This window comes from Anser cygnoides, chromosome 3 (assembly GCF_040182565.1).
Source record: "Anser cygnoides isolate HZ-2024a breed goose chromosome 3, Taihu_goose_T2T_genome, whole genome shotgun sequence".
NCBI classification, from domain to species: Eukaryota; Metazoa; Chordata; class Aves; order Anseriformes; family Anatidae; genus Anser; species Anser cygnoides.
Genome location: NC_089875.1, coordinates 35,022,966 through 35,043,769, shown reverse-complemented (window position 1 = coordinate 35,043,769; position 20,804 = coordinate 35,022,966). Strand labels below are relative to the sequence as shown.

Here is a 20,804-nt window from a genome sequence, read left to right as displayed (position 1 = left end):
AAGCAATTCTGGGGATACACCGAGCACATTAACACACTTCAAAATAATTAGCATAGCAGTGCTTGGCTCCCTCTGTTTTTCTTCTACTATGCAATTATGGTTTCTGCTGGAAAAAAAAAAAAAGATTCAGTCTGCCAAGAGTTATTCAGGAATAACTGAAGTGGTTTTGTACCACTGGCAAAAAAGAGAATATTAAATAGTATAATTTTCCAGGTACTGATTTCTGGCTAGAAATTTTCTACTGCACTGTTGTATTCGCCAAGTTGGATCACTGCTATTAGTGAGGGGAAAAGAACGTAACCATTCTTTCTGTGCTAAACTTTCTTCATATTCTCAGCTAGCACTGTGAAAGTACAAGCCTTTTTGCTCTTGGAGAATTATGTTCAATACCTGAACAGTTCTACTCCTAGTGTCGTAGACTTTCAAAAAACAGACAAAAATATTAAGCTTTCCATTTTTTCAAATGTTTCCCACTGATTCTTAGATTGGAAGGTGTTTACCTTTCTCTCTTTACAGTCTCTTTAGCCAGTGTTTTGAAAATTGAAATAGAGGTATTAGGAGTCATAATGCCAGATACGACAATCCTCAAGCTACATTAATGAGTAATACCATGCTTTTTGAAGTCCAAATGATGACAGCAACTTGCAAAGAAAAATACGAATATCGACAGATTTCGGGACACAGCATTCACATTTTTCTGCCTCAGTTTTGCACTGGAAGAAGTAAACAATACAAGCTCAGTTTCAACAAAACTGAACAGTTAAAATAATCAAGTTCCACATGTAGTTAGACCAGACGCAAGGCATGGAGCACACACTATTCCCACCTATTGCTAACTGAATAGATGCATGTTTACAGCTGTTGTCTTAAACATCCTTGCAAAACTGCAGGTATGTATCCCAAGGTGAGCTAACAAACCATGTTCTGAAATAGCTCAGTAGTGATAGAATTTCTTGAGTTGCTTTGTGCAATGCATGTGCCAGGTACTACAAAACAGACTCTCCCTTTTCTGTTAAGGAAATTGTCTATTCCCCCTATATTGTAATTAAACTGTAACTTCAAAGTTACAGCTTCTTTTTCTTTCTTTCTCCATCCTTGTATTTACTTCCCTCTTTAGAGAAAAACAGAAAGTCTTTGGATCTGTCTTTCAGCATTGACTGCAATTGTGCATTCCCCCAGAGCAAGCTGATTTGGGAACTAAAAGTGGTGTAACCACAACAGATTGGAACTTAATGCAGGCTTATTATTTTGATTTGTATGCAGTTCCTCTGCCGTTCTTGCACCTTGTGCTAAGTTTAGTGTAACTGCTGTTTCGCCATCAGCAGTATCAAAGCTAGGTAACTAGCTACAACTATGGAACTTGCTTCTACACTAGATGAAGTTGAAATTTTTCACTCGTGGGTGAGCCTCCCCCACATGGCTGTATGAAACATTCCTACTGTGAAAGATATTAGGGTAGATGTGTGCAGCTATATAGAGCTGTGACGTAAATGTCAAGTCATCTGATAGGAAAATGGGAAATTTGAATGAAGTTTTTTTTTGGAGTTTTTTTTTGCACAAACTATAACCACCCGTAGTGTTCCTCATCCCACATAAAGACACAGATGAAAGCTAAGGTCAGCTGGGTATATCGGCATTTGAGATTGCATAGTAGAAGAGAGGTTATGATGCTGCACTGTAAATGTGTAAGCTGCAAGTGGTATGAAAGAAGGGCAAGAAGTATGTGTGAAAATGGGCATGTTCTTTCACCAAAAGCCAAATGGTGTAGCCTATATTTGGACTAATTTTACATGCAGCACATTCATCTAATTGATGGATAATACCACTATTCTTGGTTTTACAACATAAAATGAGGGGTCTGATTTTAAATCCATTCTTCACAAATAAGATTACAAATCTAGCTGCTCCTAGAGATTTTAGGGGAAGTGCTTACACCTTGTGATACATCATAAGAATGAATAACATAATTGGTGTGTGAAACATTTTTCTTTGAAAACAACATTCAAGAAGACGCGATTGTCTGATAAGGATAGTGTGATAACTGTAAAATTATACAAGTCACAAATAAGTGTAAATGCTATAAAGATAAAAATATACTTAGGACTTCTCTAACACTTCTGTGTCCTCTGTAAGTGGATTTGACCTGAGCTTGAAGCCACTGACAGAGTTTAACACGGAAACATGTATCCTAAGCATTGGCTGTCAATAACATAAGCCTTAATATTTGTACAGAACAGTCAGCACATCATTTCAGTAGTCGGCGATGCTGTTGTGCTATTGGATGCCTCATTTATTTTACCATGCTTCTTTAGGTGGTAGTATTTGACTACAGCAAGATATCCCAAATGGCAATTGCACAAGAGGTTCTCTAAATTGCCTAGTATACTGCTTGGCTCTCAGTTTCCAATGAAAAGGAAATACTACGTCAGACACTCATGAATCCTGTTATCGTCTGCTCATGACCTTGACCTTTTTTGTGCTAATTTTGATAACTAAATGCTTTAGATTTCATTTGGGATTGTTGGACTCATTTCCTCTTGTCTGCTTTTCCTCCCCACCCTATTATATAGAAACTGAAGTGTTTTTTTTTAGCAGAACACTGCTGACAATCTAAGTTAATATTTGTTTGTTAGGTGGTTGGTAATGCTTTCGAAGTGGAATACACATTTGCAGAAATTTGTGGCCTGATAGAACAAAGAAAAACATTCATAGTAATAATCTACTATGAGTTATCTTAGGAAAAAATAGGCATGCACAGTTCCAGCATCCTAATCAGTAACTTTTGCCCCTTGCAGCTATAAGGATCTTCCTGTAACTTAAAAGGTCATCTGAAGTTATGAAAAAATATATATAAATAAATCTTATTGGTAGTCTGTTACTTCTAGCCATTGCTTTTGCATAGGTGCCTTACAAATTTTTGGCCTTTCTGCTTTTCTGCCATTGAAGTGTTTTTGTAGGTGAAACTAGCATCTCGGATTCAAGAGCTAGTCTCTTTCTGAATAATTTTGGAATTTGAAGTCACTAGGAAAATTTTGAATGATGATCTTGCTTAAACATGTAAGGAGATACTTAGGAAATGAGTTTAAAGAGAAGTTTTAATTTGATTGCATGAGGACAAGGTAGTAAAGGGAGTGGGGAAGAATGAATCACCAGAACATCACAAAGAGAAAGATCTGTGAGGTGTTCTGTAAACAGTAGTTTTCCAGTTTTCCACCATTTAAAGCAGAAACAAGAAACAGCTTTAACTGGTGGGCCAGAGAATTGGAGTGAAAAATATCACAGAGAAGACCCGCTAAAGGTAGGTGGGTAGAATTTATCTACATGCTCAGTCTAGTTTTCTGAAATGTAACGAGTTAACAAGAAGTTCGCAAAGTTTTTTCTGAAAGTTAACAAGAAGTGATAAATCTATTGTTTATTGAGTAGAAAGTGTAGAATAATTATTTTAAAATGTTAATTTAGCTGAATTGTGTAATGCTAAACACTTCTTAAAATCACAGAATCACAGAATTGTAGGGGTTGGAAGGGACCTCGAGAGATCATCGGGTCCACCCCCCCTGCCAAAGAAGGTTCCTTAGAGCAGGCTGCCCAGGTAGGCGTCCAGACGGGCCTTGAGTATCTCCAGAGAAGGAGACTCCACAGCCTCCCTGGGCAGCCTGTCCCAGTGCTCCGGATACTAAAAGTTAGTATCTTTACTCCGGATACTAAAAGTTAGTATTTTTATACATTCAGTATCTGTTGATGTTGCAATCTCTTACCTGTAAAATAACATGTAAAAATTCAAGTGATCTCACAGTTGTCATAAGGTAGGATAGAGATAAATTGGCAAATCCAGTTGATTTTAACATTACAAAATGTATTAAACATGCACTTAAAATTAGTAATCTAGATTAATACACCAGCAGCACATGTTTGATGATGAAGGTTAAAGACAATTGGATGCATGTTCTGGTGAACTTTGTTGGTGAGGTAGCTGGAATGAGAGTATGTAGAAGTGGTAGAACAGGCTTCAGCATCTTTAGATTGTCATGCAGGTGCAAAAGCCTGTTTTCTTTTATAGGTCAACACCTAATTCATTCAAAGTTGAGAAATTCCTTGGGACCTGATAAGACAAGAAGTGTGCTTTTTTTGTGTGGTCTGTAACTCTAGGTTGAAACACTGAGATCTACACATTTTAATGTCTTGTATCAGTGTAATAAGAACCCACACATTTCTAAGATATGTGTAAGAAAGGAGCAACTTGTGAATGCAAACTGCATTTTGATCATCTTTCTGGTTGCAAGCCATACAATTTTATACAGTTGATATAATATAAAACTGTGGTATTTGTCAATTGCACTTCCATTGCAATTTAGAAGTCTTCAAACAATGTTTACTTTTTTATTTAGAAAGTGAGAAATGCCATTCATTGTTCTCTGACATTTAAACTTTAAAACAACAGGAATTTTATGCTAAAATACACAGTTGTTTAAAACATGTTTACATTGGAATTCCTAGTTTTAAAAAAAATAGAAAAAGGCTATGCATAATTGAAAAGCAGTCTGATTCTTACCACTGAAAATTCATCTTTTAAAGAAAAAGAATAAAGGTCAGAAGAGGAAGAAAAACTCATTTGAATCAAAATGATTTAGCTGATTGAAATAACAGTGATGTGTAATCATTTAAATTGCATAATTTTTCGTCAGTTCTCTCTGGCTCAAATATTGTTCATCAAGGACGCAAATCTATGCATATTTTGGTTGCTCAGGAGAGCAGTCTATTAAATATATGGAAACTATTTACTTGTTAAAATGTCTTTTAAAATCCAAGTAAAGATAAAAAGAACAAATTTTGCATTATTCTCAAACTTTAATAGTTTTCAAGAACAATAAAAATATGTGCAGAGGAAGTATAAAATGCCGTGATGATGATAGTAAGTCAGTAAGGCTTTTTTTTGTCCTGATGCAAAAAAAAGAGTACATTACTTTATCAGTTCAGCATACAAGTTATGATTTCAACAGAAACTAATGCATTTATTGTCAAAAGAGATTTTCAGTAGGAAATCTGACAAAAGCTGAAAAGAATTACTCTCAATTTTAAAGCAGGGGTCAGAAAGTAGTTGTACAGCCAAGTCAGGGTAGAGTGTTAGAACATTATATTGGAAGCATTTTCCTTTCATTATGTAGGTCAGCACCAGAGATAATCACAGAGAATGCTCTAGGCAATTTGGTTCTTATACACCAGTTAAGAGTAAGATTTCAGTAGACGAGTTTCTGCAACAAAACTGCAGTGTAAGCCTCAGATCTGTGACCATGGACCGAGGGAGTATTGATTCAACACTAAGTGGGGTGAAGGGATTTGTAAGAAAGGTAACTGATCTGGTGACAAGTCTTCATGAAGTAAATTTAGAAATAATGAAGAAAAATAATACTTACAGGGGAAGAAAATAAAGAAAATAGAAAAAGAATGGACTGTTCTGAAAATATTCTTTTTCTGTTTTTATTAGATGGTTATGTCATTTACAAAATGAGAATTAATTCAAAAAAATGAAAATATTCATGCATTGAAATTAGTTTGTAACTATGCTGCTCTAGCAGAGAATGGTGTCTGCTTTTTCTGATGGATATTTCTACCAAAAGAGAATTTCCAGCATGCCAAGGGCTTAGCTCTGTAGTATGTTAAGGGGAGGGTTGGGCTCAAGAAAATAATTGAATATGGTAACTATATGTGGTATATACATGTTCAGAGGTAGGAAAATTTGGGTTATGGTATGTAAAGGATCAGCTGGTTGGAAACAATTGTATTGGAGATAATCTTTGCAATAATGTGGGCTCAGTGTAGCTTCTGAGCGAAGAACTGTTCACTGGCCTAACTCAATGTATTTAGTACTACTTCTGTTCCAGTTAGTTATGAATTGAGGGTTATATTTGGCTTTTGAACTTTCCAAACTGATTTAAGGACTATCGATTCAAATCATTATTTGGATCGGTATATGGAGGTTTCTATGATGATATGATATTGGCACTTTTTGTTATTTCCATTTGCTTTTGCAGTTACCAGTTTCTTCACAGTATTGCTTTGTAACCATCTGAATATTGTAAATTATAGCACTGTTTTTGTGATAAGATTTGGATATTTTGACAGATGTGGAGCTGTTTTTGTAAGCGATATGACCTACCATGCCTGAACTAGATTTTAAATGGTATAAATAATATTGTTTGTGGCTATTACACACATTGCTGTGCTATACCTGCTGATTTTTCCAGATGCAGATCTGTACAAACATTGAAGCTGCCCAGAAATAGAAACACACAGTAAATGATTCTACCACAGAGCTCTTCATCTTGTGCCTTATTCCATTTTTCCCTGGGTAAAATGTGTGCAAACAAAGGTCGTGATTAATGTTGCAAACTCAGTATATGTATTTACAGAATATATATACATATACTGAATATATATAGACATATAAACATGAGTAATTACGCTTAGTTCTAGTTGTTGTTCTGTAAAGCAGCAGCAGCAGGTGTGTTGTTGTCCAGTCTCAGTCCCTCAACCTATTTGGTGTGAATGACCACCAGAGACCATAAAACTCCATCAAGCTTAAAGAAAATGCTGGTTTGGTTTCTTAATTGGTTACATACCAAATAGGCTATGCACAGTCCATATATATGTTTCTGGGAAGAATTGTATTTTTGTGGATTCCTCCTTTTTTCATTGAAAACAAACAAACTGAGTCTTCTGGGGAGCTCAACGTGCTTCTGTTTGAACGTGTCATACAATCAGGCACGGAATATTTAATGCATTCAGAGTGTTTTCATTTTTGCTTGAAATAGAACTGATTGCGAGCCAATCGTTGCAGAGGTTGCTTATTTTTCTCTTTGGTGAGTAGATCGATCATTAACACGGAATGATAGGGGGTTTGTTTGTTTTTCCCTGATGTATAGAGAGCTTTCCTGGAACATGTGAAGAACTGGGTTGGATGTCTTTCAAGAAAATACATATATTGAAAACAGACTTCTTTATATGTGATTGCCTTTCTTTGGGATAGCTAAAGTTAAAACACTTCACCCATGTGTCATATTTCTAATGTACTTACCATCATATACTCTATGGTTGCTGGGTCAGGTTCAGCTACTGGAAGAATGTGAGTTTCCTGCCAAGTAATTTTTCAACAGAGACTACTGTGTATCAGTCAAGGTTTCACTGTATAGGGAAGCTATTCTTAGGAAAAAGATTTTTGGAAAACAGTGGGTGTCCCAAGATGTTACCTGAGATGTTCTAATCAAATTCAGGACAAAAGAGCTCGAATTGTCTGTCTTTTCTTTTCATACTCCTGACCCCCTTACCAAATCACCAAAGATATTCTTGAGATTTGCAACTGAAGGAGAATAGTTGAAGAAAATTTCAGCAAAAGAGTGCTTTGCTGGCTCGGGGGGGGGGGAAGCTGTGCTTTTCTACTACTGCAAAAACAGCTGTTACTGCTTAAGCAGGTGAATATCTGTGGATTCAAGTTGAAGGTATCTAGATAAGATAAGACATAATATTTTGTCCTCCTTACAGGCATCTAAGGACATCTAAGTACCATTAAAGAATTCTGCTTGGTATGATTGCCAGTAAAAAAAAATGGAGCAAATTACATATAGACATACATTTGTTTGACATACATTTTGTTTTCAGTTTTCTGTTTTTCCTTAAATTTTCTACTTGTGTAACAGAATGTAATCTCTACATTAGGTAGGAGGAGTAAGCTGAAAGTGTTAACACACTTGCAATTGATAACATTCTCTTAAGATTTCCAAAGGGAAATTTCTTTGCTTTATTTTTAAATATTTGTTGCTTTAAATTCTTGAGAAATAACCATCCAATTCATTCTAACTAAAATTTTTGTGCTGTGCATGAATGTTTATTTTGAAGTGTTAGAATATGTTTTATAATAAAGATAGAATGAGGCATTAGTTTGTACGTAGCAGAAGAAAAGTGGTTTGTTTTTTTATTGCTCATGTATATACTGTTGTGCAATTTACTGTAAACAGAATGCAAATATAGGTTATATGGTAGGTAAGCTCAAGTATTCCAGCAATAGAAAGAGTACAGGATGTTTCCGATACATTATTCTTCTTGAACAGGGTGTTCTAGTTGGAATACAGTTGATTTAAATATCTTATGAATAGGCATGTATGTTTTTGAGTACCACACAAAAATTAACGGTGAAATACTACATACAAAAGTTACACTAAAGAGTTTAGTTTGACTGTCCCCTTCTGTTTGTGGCTTTTCTAAGGAAGTACTACATCTCTTGAAGAATATATCTATGATGCATTATAAAGCACAAATGTTTAACATAATTTATTCTGTATAGCAATTTTATTTTAATGCCTGAATGAAGGGGCGGGGATGCAACACAACGGTCAGTGGTACCTTAATATTTTTCCTTGCTGAAAATTGGACACAAGCCTTTCTTTAAAAAAAAAAAAAAAAAAGTTTTTGCTCATGCTTTTAAAGGGAGTAACAGCCAAGGCCTCAAATGCATCAAATTTAACATTTTTTTCTAAAATGTTTTAAGTGTAATGTGTCTTAAAGAGAGGACTGCATTGTTTTTAAGTTAATGTCAGATACTAACAATGAAATTAGACCTGTATGCAAATGCCACAGAAAGTACTGTCACAAAAAAAAAAAAGCCTATATTGGGATCCTTCTCAACCCAAGGAGGAAGCCATATAGTATTTCCTGAGGGATAACTGATGCCAAGTTTCTTCAGTTGAATAGGAGGAGAAGGAAATAGCAGAGGAGGAGCCACGAAACAAACACTATTAAATGGCTTTTAGCATAGATTTCATGCATACTCAATCCTATGAGTATTTATGCTCTTGAGATGTGGAGCGTCCTAACTGAAGTATCCATCAAAACAGGCTACTAGAAAGGAGCTATGGGGAGGATAGTGCAGAATCCAGCACAAGAAAGCTTTTCTTTACAGATCAACGGGACTTGTGTGTCCAATCCGTGTTTTTTTGTTGTAGTTATTTGTTTGTTTTTTAAAAAAGGCAACCAAGAAGTATCGAAGTAGCTGGGGAATTAATCTACTGTGTAGAAAAGGGATGACAATGATTTGAAAGAATATACATAGAACATTCTTGTTTTCATTTCAATTAAAGAATATCAGCCTGTTTGCTTGTGTGTAAAACTGCTAGAAAGCAGGGCCAAATTCTTGTAACTGTAATTTAAAAAGAGAACAAAACCACACAAGTAACCTCAAATGTTGAAAGTCGTGATTTTTTTTTCAGTGTAGTGATTGCAGAATATCGAAAAGTGTGGGTTTTTTTTATGATAACACTAGGTGAAATAGTTAAAATACTCTTTCCAATGCAAATGCACTCAGCTTTAAAAGCTTGCAGCCAGAAGCATTCTCCTTGAATGTTTCTGTTGATTATTTTTTTTCAGGTGCTGCTTATTTTTCTAGTTGTAGAATTGCATTGCCGCATCAGTAGTGTGTGAAGCATCGTCTTTGCAGCTCCAGGTCCCCCTGTAACCATTCAGTTGCTTTGCAAAGTAGGCAGGCAGTACTATAAAACATTCTGAAGTTAGCTTTAAGAAATTTTAAAACAGCTGTGAGGGAAGCCACTTCCTAGGGAGAAGTGTGGTGTACAGTCGTCTGGTCAAAAAGGGAGGTCTTCATGGCTACCATGTTTTAATGAGTCCAAGATACTTGAAGGAGGAAAAAAGAGGGTAAGATTGTTGCCCTTTTCAGAATTGATCTTCTGCAGAGCTTTCACAGAAGATACTCATTCTTCTGCAAATTTGAGTAATGTAAAATCACCAGTAAGGAGTGCTGTGCAGAGATCTTGACATCTCTGTACAATGCAAGAAATAGTCTTTAGTTTCCATGAATCATAAGTCAGTTGATAGTAGTTTCTACTGTAATACATTTCCCTTAAGTTTGTAATGTCATAATTCCTCTTAGAAAATTAGATAAAGGGAGAGAGGGATTTGTTCTTGATGTTGAAATATATCCTTGCTTAATAGCTTTTGTTTTGTGTTTGGATGCTTTAGTTCTTGACTATTCGGAGATTTTCATCGTTTACAGAAATGCATCATTTAAAAATCTGACCTTTTTGAAAGAATAGCTCATGATTTCCTTTAAGTCAGTTTAGTTCGTGAGCAACAAAGTCATGTCTTAAATGTCCAAGCGGTGTTCTGAATAATGTCTGTATGCAACGGTAAGCCAAAATGTACGGCTTTTGTCTTTTTATCTAGTGATAAAACTGGCGATCCATAAGGTAATAACTATTTGGCCATTATCTCCATCTCACAGTTCAGACTAATCTCAACTGTTTTCATTTTTTCCACATTATATTCATATTTATCAACAAGAAATTATTCTCTCCCATTACACAAAACTTGATTGTGTTGTATGAAATCTGTTTTTATTGCTTCATGATTTCTGGTATTACTTCACTGAATGATGAAGTTATTTTGACCATTGGATTTCAGAAGTCTGGTTATGTCTCAGTGGTCTTGCTTTCAGAAGCTCTTGGGTTGAGAGCTGTTGAAACAAGTTTGTCTGGATTGTAAACATGATTTGTTGCTTTTGTAAAGTATGTTTACCAAAAGAGTGTAACTCAATGAGATTACATATCCACAAACTACTAAAATACTTATTCCTTTTTTTTTTTATGTACTATATCTGATTTTATTCACAGGAAGGAAAAATATGGGAAACCTTAATTATTCTGTATATTTAATTCTTTGCATTTGTAACCTACTTTCTTCCTTGAGGTTGTATTTAATTTTTGACATACTCCTAGTATACTTTTGCAGAATGGGAGGACTAGGTAGGTGTTAGGGAAACAGAATTATTTAGGTTTCACTGCTGTGCAGTTTATGGTTTTCATGAGCTCAGCAAGCAGAGTAATAAAATGGGATACATATTTGTCTGGACATTTAGTAAGGAAAGTATAGACTTTGTTCTTTATGGAGAGGTTTTTTTTCAGTTTGCTCGTTAACAGCATCTTACTTCTAAGTGTAGTATTTGTGTTTCTTGGGTACAGTTCTTGCAGTGGAGTTCTGAAGGGAAAGCTTCCTGTTTATGGTATCTGGTATTAAATAGTTAACTACTAAGCCTGAGAAAGGGCTGGTAGTACCCTAAGCAAGAGGATGGAAGCTGAGCAAAAGAAGAGAATTTGTTGGAGGGTTAATCGTTTTTTTCCCCTGTAAAGGATGGATGATGTTGATGCTGGGGAGTAGCACTGGAAGTGGGACAAAGCAGAGGAAAATACAGAGATGGATACAGAAGCTGTGGTATTTCCATCATGTTTGAGTAAATTAATTTGCATGAAGTATCATTTGGCAAAGCTTATGAACAAACTGTAACCATCAGTTATTAATACAAATGCTGAAGCATGGTGTTTTTATGATGTAAAGCAGGAAAACACTAAGGAGACTGCATAGTTTTCTAAGGATTTGTTGACATACGCTAAATAAACCTACCCATAGAACACACAGCTGGCAGGAGAATTACTGTAAGAAGCATGGACTGAAGGGAACAGCTAGAATATAAGAGCAGTAGAGCTGTGAGGTCAATTTGCTTATTTTAAAACATATACAGAGTTAATGGACATAAACAGAAGAAGGACCAGGAAAATGGAAATGGTTAGTTAGGCAGAGCATGGAGAGGTCAGGCTGGTGTATGGGATTTTAAGAAGTCATCACATTTAGGAGAAAATAAAGAAAAAGGACTCGAGAATCCCAAGAGCACCATTAAGAGGTTGTACGTCTGGTGTTTCCATGATAGGAGAGACTGGAAGTTCATTCTCTGAAGTTCATCTGTTCATTCTCTTCTGTTTGCCAGGAGTTAAGGAGTTGAGTAGTACGTGCTGGACCAGGGTGATAGTGAGAAAGCAAAACGTATGACAGTATCAGATTTCTTTTGGCATAAATCAAGAAAGAAGTGAGGTGGAACAACTGTGGCTGGAACACTGAAATTGAAAATGTGGTTGTCAGAAGAGATAGGTAAATGGAAAAGGGGTGCAGTCACGTTGTGTATAAATGATATCAAAACCCAAGAAGAAATGAGACAAAATTGCATGGATAAAATGTTGTCTATCGGTCAAGACTGTTTTGAAGGAGATGTTTTACTGGGACCAGCAGTGTAAGGTTTGGTTATGGACAAACTCTTCTTTGGTGTTGTTGAGGGAAGAGGTCCAGTTGGAAATAAATAGTTGCTGCACAAACAAATGTTTTATGCTGTTTTCAAGACGTCTTTGATAAGTAGCGAGTACCTTACTATTTTCAAAAGGCAGGGATTTGGGGCTTTTGTTTGTTTGTGTTGGGATTTTTACCTTAAATAAGCTTGGATCAGGAGATTCTTCTGCTGAGATGAAAGAAAAAAAATGTATGTAGTTAGTTTTACATACAAAGGGACAACTTTACGAGAAACTGAATAAGCAATCTCATCTGGTCTAAAGAGCTTAAGCATAGAAGGAAGGATGTGAAGGTCTGCCATTTATTTACCTCAGATGCAAAAAGCTACCTGAAAATTATATTTTACCAAAAAGGATAAAACTTTGAGGGCAGGATTTCAGACCAGCTGGATAAATAAGAAGTTTAAGAGAAGTGCTGTAGGTCAGCTGAGAAATCAAATAGGATTATGCCTCAAAGGAAAGGACATATTAGTAACCAGGAACTGTAAGGTTATAGTAGTATTTCCGGAGATTAAGTACAGAGATAGGGTCTGGTTTAGAAATAAAAACGGTACTTCCATCGTCCACAAAAGTAAAAGATGTGGAGAGGACAAAGAGATTGAAATTTAGGTAGGCTCAAAATTAAAGCAGGTATTTTGCCTTCAGTACCATGGTGATGTTACATTTGATGTTGAACATAGAAGCAAAGCAAGAATATGTAGTAGGAAATGACATCCAAGCTGAAATAAATCATTTACCTGTAGTCAAGTTGTGGATAATTATCAGATGAGTTTGATTACTAAATTGATTAGACTGAGACTGGTTAGTAAAGTGATAAAAGCTCTAATTTGATCATTTTGAAGTCATGTGATATAATTATCCGAAACATAGGCATCTATTGGGCTTCTTAACCTCGTAATGAAGACTTGAGAATAAGATGGGGAGAGCAAATTTTAGTTGCTAGAGCGGTCTTTTTCTTCTTTCATACAGCTATAATGTAGTCTTTGCTAGTGATAAAAAATTACATCAAAAACATCTGTTTTTGTTGTCTCCAGACTGGATTAATGTATCTTTCTGTACTGCATTTTTTGACTTAAGAACTCTTTATCTATGGCAGCTGAAGCCTTGGGAAAAGGGTTTGTAACATGGACAACCGGGGAGAGGGAGTTGATCTGTTGAGCTTAATGTTATTAGGTGGTGAATGTAAAGGAACTCATACATTATTTAGAGTTGTGAATTCTAGATGGCTTCTGATTTAGTTCTGTTTAGCAAGTTTTAAGGCAGGAATTTGAGACTTTGGTTAAACTGAGACACCAAGTCTTACAGCTTTTGACTATGGTGCAAAGATTCAGTGTTTACACAGATGATTAATGAGAAAGAAAGATCTCTTGGCAGTTCTTCTTTGTTCTTTTTGATGTATAGTTTTATGATTAGACAGCTGTGCAATAAGGTTAGGGTTCTAATTTTCTTGCTGCTGTGAAACTCAAATTTTATTTCTTCAAGCATATTTCAGAAGCATACAATTCAGTAATTTTTGAGCAACTTTTCTGTACTTCATGAATAGGTAGAACTATCAAAGTTTTTTTTTCAACATGTGAGTGCATAAAAAGGGATTTTAATAACTTCTAAGTTCATTAGTGCTTATTCTTTTTTTTAAGGATTGTATAATATTCATATGTTCTACATATATTTTTAGTTTTTGTTGGAACTCTGAACAGAGCACAGTGTTTTGGGAAAGGGGGAGAATTCTACCTGTTAAGTCATGTTCTCCTACAACATGTCATTTATGTTAGACCTTTCTATTTAGAAAGCATAGAAAGGAGATATGGCTACACGTTTTCCAAATTGTTTGCTTTTGAAAAATAGTTTTTCTTTGAATTACAGTTTTTCTCTGGAACAATTGAAATGGGGGGCAGGAGGGAGAAGCTAAAACAAGAACAAAACATTTGATCGACTTGAAAGATTCTTTGCCTTCCATCTCTTGTTCACCTCAAAAAAGTTATTTTACTGGACACATATGAGATTTTCTGGCTTTGTTCAGACCTTAGGCAATTATTATTTTTGAAATTTCTAACTGTAGTTTACTACTTTGGCCTTGTAAAATGATTGCCCTGAGGAACTGGACAATTTCTCAGTTTTAGTTGTGGCAGTATTTAGAAAAACGTGCTTGTGCATAGTATTAGAACATTTCAGCATAATTAAACTGCAGAATAGTTTTTTAATATTGTTCATAGTCAAGTAAACTCTGTAATTAAATAATTACTTGAAAGGTTTTACTTGGATCTATCTCCTTTTGGATTGCTCAGAACTATGTAAAGAAATGTGATTTTATTAAGTCTGTCCCTTTCTTTGCAAATACACCTCAGCTGTTTTCTTGGGGTAGGTTTCTGTGTAATCTCTAGGAACAGGTCTCCAGAGATAATTTTCTGAGACAGAATGTGAATAAGATGGAATATTTTAAATATTCGTATTCAAAACTAGGAGTTTGAACATGTATTTAAAAGCCTAAATTATTGTTGCCTGTTCTAATTTCTCTTACTAAAAGAATGAAGCAGCCTAATAAATGTTGTTACCATCAATAGCGGTTACAAAATTCTTTGCAGCTTAAATCACGTAAATGCTTATTTTAATTTTACAGAACTATTATTTGCATTTCCATATGGTTAGGTAGCAAACAGATTTAGAGAGATCCTATCCCGTTTTTCCTTTTGTTTGCGAATCTTTGCATTTATTTCCCATGTTGAGAAAATTCTGAGGATTAGTTTAGATCCTTCAATAAATCTTTGTCTAAGTTATATGCAGGATTTACATAGTTTAATCATGTGAATGCAAGTAATTTAATGTTCCCTTTTTTGTAAATCTGGCCTTAAATTTGCTGTTTTAGTGAGGTCTGGCTTTTTGAAAGACAGTTGTGCACTTACCTTAAAATTTCTAACCAAGTTTTTGGCTTTAGCTACCTTTAACATTTTATTTTTCCTGCTATTGAGTTTTGATTTAATTACCTTCACAGTGAATTTACAGAACAAAAGTTAATGCTGACGTTAACTACATTTTTGCTATGCAAACATTGTTATTCCCTTTCAAAGGATTTCAGAAGAAAATATTTCTTCATCATAAATAGAGAGTTCTACCAAAGCAGAAAAGGCTGAATTGAATTACACTCCAAGTCACAATAACTTACTCTATATTAGAAGCGTGTTTCTGAAAGCATGGCTCAGTCTTCCTTTCTGTCTTTTTTTTTTTAATAAGAATTTTCATGCTTACAGCACACCAATACTACTTTGAAGTGAAAATCTAGCTATAAAACTGAAATGCATTAGGCAAGGTTACTTTTAACATTTGACTCAATTTTCCTGTGCAACTGTTAGGACTGTAAATTTGATTCTTACTCCTCTTAACTTGCACTTAGAAATTTTAATCCTTTTAAAGCTTTGAATTTATCTTTTTTTTTAGGTTGATTAAATTTAAGTAAATAGTAAATCAGAATATGCTTTGCATTTACAGGCACTTGCAGACCAGTTTGAGGATGCAAATACTTCAGTATCTGAACGCATGAAGATTTTCTACTGTTGTCAGGTGCCTCCACGTTGGGCCATACAGGTATGAATCAACTTTATTTGAAGCTTTCTTTAAAAATATGTAATTCTTATCAATTTGGATACTGCATGACTCTAAGTCAAGGTAGTATGCTGTGATTTTGCTTTGAAACACTGTGGAAAAAAAGATGTAACACAGTAGGTTTTTCTGGAAAGAAATCAAGTTCTACAACGTTTTACTTTCAGGTGGCTTGTTCTGTCATGCATGGAAGTAATTGCTTGTAGTGCGGTTCTTCTTTATTTTCCCTTTTCTGTCCTTAAAAAATAAGCAAACTTACAAGCTTCCAACGTATCTCATGTAAAAATAATCTTTCCATTGTATCACTATTTGCTACTTTTATTAATACCACAATTATTTGCATCTTTCTTTGTCCCGTAATGATGATTAACTTTGAGTTGTTTTCAGGAAGTGGATCATGGTCAAAGCAACCAAATAGGAGACAAAAGTACATTGAAGAACCACTTAAGCTGACAAAGCTTTTATTTTCTGGATGTGCCCTTTTTTGCTAGTTTTGAAAGGAGATTTTTTCCAAAACTAAAATGTTTATCTTGAACATAAATTCCATTCTAGAGAAGAAATGTACACACTAGTCGTATCTGATAATGCTGTATTTAACAACAAACTTAAGAAAATATATGCATTACTTATCTCCAAAGGTGTGCATATTGTTTATTTTTAATGGTGTTTTATTCCGTTGATTTCTAACCTAGATGCGTGTTGCTTTAACAGTCATATTTTCTCCAAGCATTTTCAAATTATTCCACACAATCTTTCAACAGGCATTTGCAATAAAACTAGCAAATGTGGTTTTCATTTCCAGTTGTCAGAGTGGCACTTTTCAATCCAAGCCAATTTTCCAAGCCAAAGATAGAAATACTAAAATAGGGGCTCATAATGGTAGATGACTGTAGTTTTCTAGTTATAGTAATGAAGAAGCGTTGCTTATATAAATTTTACCAAATTTGACTCTAAATTTCATAAAACATAAATCTTATTTAATTTCAGACACTGGAAAATGTAGTCATTTTTTTCAAATTAATTGATATTAAGTGAACAAATTACTTTGGTACAGACTTTCACAGTTTATGCATTTATTTAAAAGAATTGTACCCAACTTCATTTTTTGACAGCTAATCTGTTAGTGTATGGTGACTCCTCAAATTTGTAACAGACACTGAAGCCAAGCCTATAAAGAGAGGTCGATGCCATCTACACAGAACTAAAGAGAATCTATTCAGGATCACCAAAACCACTGAAGAGGTTCACTGTGTGGGATCTCATAGAATAATTAGGTGTCCTTATACAGATTGTTCTCATTTGTTTTTGCAAACCAGATTGTATATATCTTACCCACAGTAAATAAGTTAACCTTTCTTCAGAGATGAAAACCTATATGTGAATTTAATCTCCCCTTAAAAAAAAATAAAAGACCAAAAACAACTTTTCAAAGTCATAAAAACATACCTTGTTTGTTTTTAAATTGAAAGAACTCTTATTTTCTTAAGCACGCTGAAATAATAGCTGGATCTGAAATAACAAAGAGGCTGGTTTATCTGTGAGGAGAACTTAACTAACGAGTTGAACCTGAACCCCAATCCAATACTGACTTGACTGAAAACTAACGCACTTTTGCAGTGGCTGTTTGGGGCACTTACAGATTTCTTACAGTGTACCTAGCACAATTGTTTCAGAGCCTTTCTCCATCTGTGTTTGCACAGGTACAGATTGCTATGGCGGGCATTGCTAGAAGAAACTTTACTGCCTTCCTTTAGGCTGTTTCCCACTCTGTGTTCCCAACATACTGCTGCAGCTGCTCTCCAGCCGCATGGGCCATGTGCCTCACTTAAGGGATGGAAGTTCTCCTCTCAATTCATCCTTCACATGTGTGTTTCTATTTTTATATTGTATTGTAAACTAGTTCAAAGTAGTTGAGTTACTGGCATGAACTGGAGTCAAATCAAAGCAATTATTTTTCTATTGATTTTTTTTGTAAGGTATATAAATTTTTGAGGCTCCAGCTTGGGGTTTCAAGAGAGTAATTTCATATTCTGTCTGCTTCTTGTTGATGTCAGAAATGCCTCTAACATCTTTTAAAAATGTAAGGAGGACTATGTACCTTCTTTCAGTTCTGTGGAATTTCTTATCTTTCCAGCGTCAGCTTGCAGGCTTACTCTTTGAGCTCGGATGCACCAACTCTGCCTTACAGATATATGAGGAGCTGGAAATGTGGGAAGATGCAGTAATCTGCTATGAAAGAGCAGGACAGCATGGGAAGGTAAGAAAAACTGGTTTTCACAACTGAGAGTCTTGCAATGGGAACAGAAATATGAAGCAGTCATACTTGAGCTATCAATGCACTGATGACCTTACAGAATCTTACAGAATCGTAGAATGTCCTGATTTGGAAGGGACTCACAAGGATCACTGAGTCCAACTCCTGGCTTTGCACAGGACTACCCAATAATCAGACTGTGTGTCTGAGAGCATTGTCCAAACACTTTTTAGACTCTGGCAGGCTTGGTGCTCTGACCACTTCCTTGGGGAGCCTGTTCCAGTGCCCAACCACTCTCTCAGTGAATAACTTTACAATTGACATGTAGGGTTATTGTGAGAAAAGTCCATTTAGGACACATGACGTGTGAGTCTGTTATTACCTATGAATGCTAAAACAAAAGATCTGGGATAATGACTACATGAAATAGAAGTGGATAAATAACTCAGGAGGCAGGAAGACACTTAAATCTAACACATTGAAACAATTCCCAAGAAAGCTTGTTGTTTAGATTCAGAGAGAAGATGGTGATAGTGATTCTTGAAAATACTCAAGGAAAGTTAAGTTAACAACTATAGATGCACAGTGAGGTGTAACATGGGTATTGAAAGAAGGCTGTAGCAGTCATTCATGATGGAGTTTGGGAGGTTTATCAGGAGGGAATCTGTTTTCTTTCTCCCTTGATATCCAACTATTAGTTGTAGCTTTTACAAGTGCTTTAAACAGAACAACATCAATGCTTGATGTATTTAATAACTTAATGTGAACATACAAAAATTACAGAATCAAACACTTGAGGCAAGAAATGGCATAAGATTAAAAGGCATTATCTTCTTGTGTTAAATCTGTGTTGGTATTTTCCTGAGCCTCTCTATCATTTCTTCAAAACTGCTGCAGCTACATGTGATCAGCTCCAGGCAAAGACAATTTAAAAACCATCATCTATCTATGTATAGATGACAGAATTGTTTAAAAATGCTGTGAGCAGGCTGTAGTGGCTTGATTGTTTTGCTATTACAGTTAGAGCAATGGTAGGAGGATTTTAGTGATACCTGGAAGCAACACCTATTTGTATGTCAGTTTAGCTGTGTTCTCTTTCTGGTGCAGTCCCTCACACAGACGGACTGTAACAGGAACTTATGGTATCAAGGATTGTTTTCAGTATTTAGGTAACTTTCAGAAATATTCAATTTCAGACAAAAATATCTTTTTTGTTTTCCTCGCTGTTTTCTTCTGTTTGGTATGTGGTAACACTAAATATATGTATGCCTTTATAAAGACATTGCTTATACTAATCTAAGCTTACTGAATAGAGGGCTATAACTTAATAGACAAAACACAAAATTTCTCATATTTACTTTTTATTATTGTTATCATTCACCAATGACTAGGTTTCAATCATTATAAACTATCAAGTATGCCTTGCTGTCAATTCTGTGTCACATTATGCATGCCTTGGGGGTACTATGCTAATACCACAATTTTTCAGTACAGTGGAGAAGTAGAGGTCAATATTTTCCATTTCCTGGAAATTCATTCTGTCCTAGTTACATTCACAAGCTGCCCTTAGGGAGTTATGAAAATGGCACTCAGAGAATAGGACAGGATATCTGACACAGGAAACTGCTTAGAAATGCTTTCAGAATGAGGGTTTGTGCTGTGCTTTGAAAACAGAAAGCCTATGTAAGTACTAAGTAACAGTAGTGATATTTAAAAAAAGCTTCAGATCAAAAAAGCTGGAAAATTAGAAATATTTATTTGTACACCAAGGGGACTAACTTTGTGCTCCTTATCAGAAAGTTTTTAGTGGATGAACTGTGTGTATTTATCAAAAATGTTTTTTTAAATATCGTACTTTTTCTTTTTGAAATGCATGAGAAAATACTACAGCAAGGTATTCTTCAGTGGACGTTCATGTCATTTAAGAACGTAATATACATGTGCCTAAAAGAACAAACTCTGTTAAATAAATTTGTGCATATTTTTCACTTACAGCTGCTTTTATATCGGAAACATTAATTTTAAATACTGAAAAATCTAATCAAAATACTGGGAAAACTAATAAAACAGCCAAATATCAGCAACATCAATTGGTCTGCATACTTAGGCATCAAAGAAGTATGTTCCTTCCTCCACTTTCAAATCGTGTGCTGACAAAAAACAGAGGATGTAGATACGGGTACAAACAACTCCACATTATACACTTGGAAATGCATAGTTCACTCAGTTATAACAGGGCAATATATCAGTTCAAATTTTGAAAAGAAATATGTCACATTTAGGAAACGTTTTTTGTGGATTCTTTACTGTTATTAGATATGGCTTTATATTGACTTGTTTAATAATCTGAACAAAAATAGTAAATAATGATATCATAACATGAGTCAACAGAAGCGTATCATAGTGTCAAGCAATGAGCAAAGCAGGGCACAGAAAAACATCAACAAAAAAGTATTAAAATCTGAACACGCAGTATGTTGATGGTTGCTGTAGCCTTGTCATTCACTTGTATTCCTTTAACAGACTTCCTGAAAAGCAGATGCTAACCTCCGTCATTGTAGTGAAAACTGGTGTTGAAAAGTCTCTCTCTTCATTCTTTTAGTTGTGAGGGGGACCCAGAGATCTTGAGAGTATTTTTTACATCAGACAACTATCTTGGGTTTAGGTGAGGTCTCTTCAACCTCACCTGAAATAGATAATGCACTAAAAATGGCTTTATTTCCCTGCTAAAGGAAAAAGAAAAGAGAGGATGAGCTGCGGATGTGGATTTTCAGTTCTTCCAA

At 35.2% G+C, this 20,804-nt stretch overlaps 1 protein-coding gene across 2 annotated transcripts in view; it reads left to right on the top strand.

The window, feature by feature from the left end:
- Positions 1–20,804, top strand: part of TTC27 (tetratricopeptide repeat domain 27) — a 113,408-nt gene that overhangs the window by 66,663 nt on the left and 25,941 nt on the right. For both annotated transcript variants that reach the window (XM_066993896.1, XM_048047746.2), the window contains exons 11-12: positions 15,657–15,752; positions 17,902–18,024. In XM_066993896.1, coding sequence (XP_066849997.1) covers positions 15,657–15,752; positions 17,902–18,024 — 219 coding nt within the window. The remainder of the gene's footprint in view (positions 1–15,656; positions 15,753–17,901; positions 18,025–20,804) is intronic.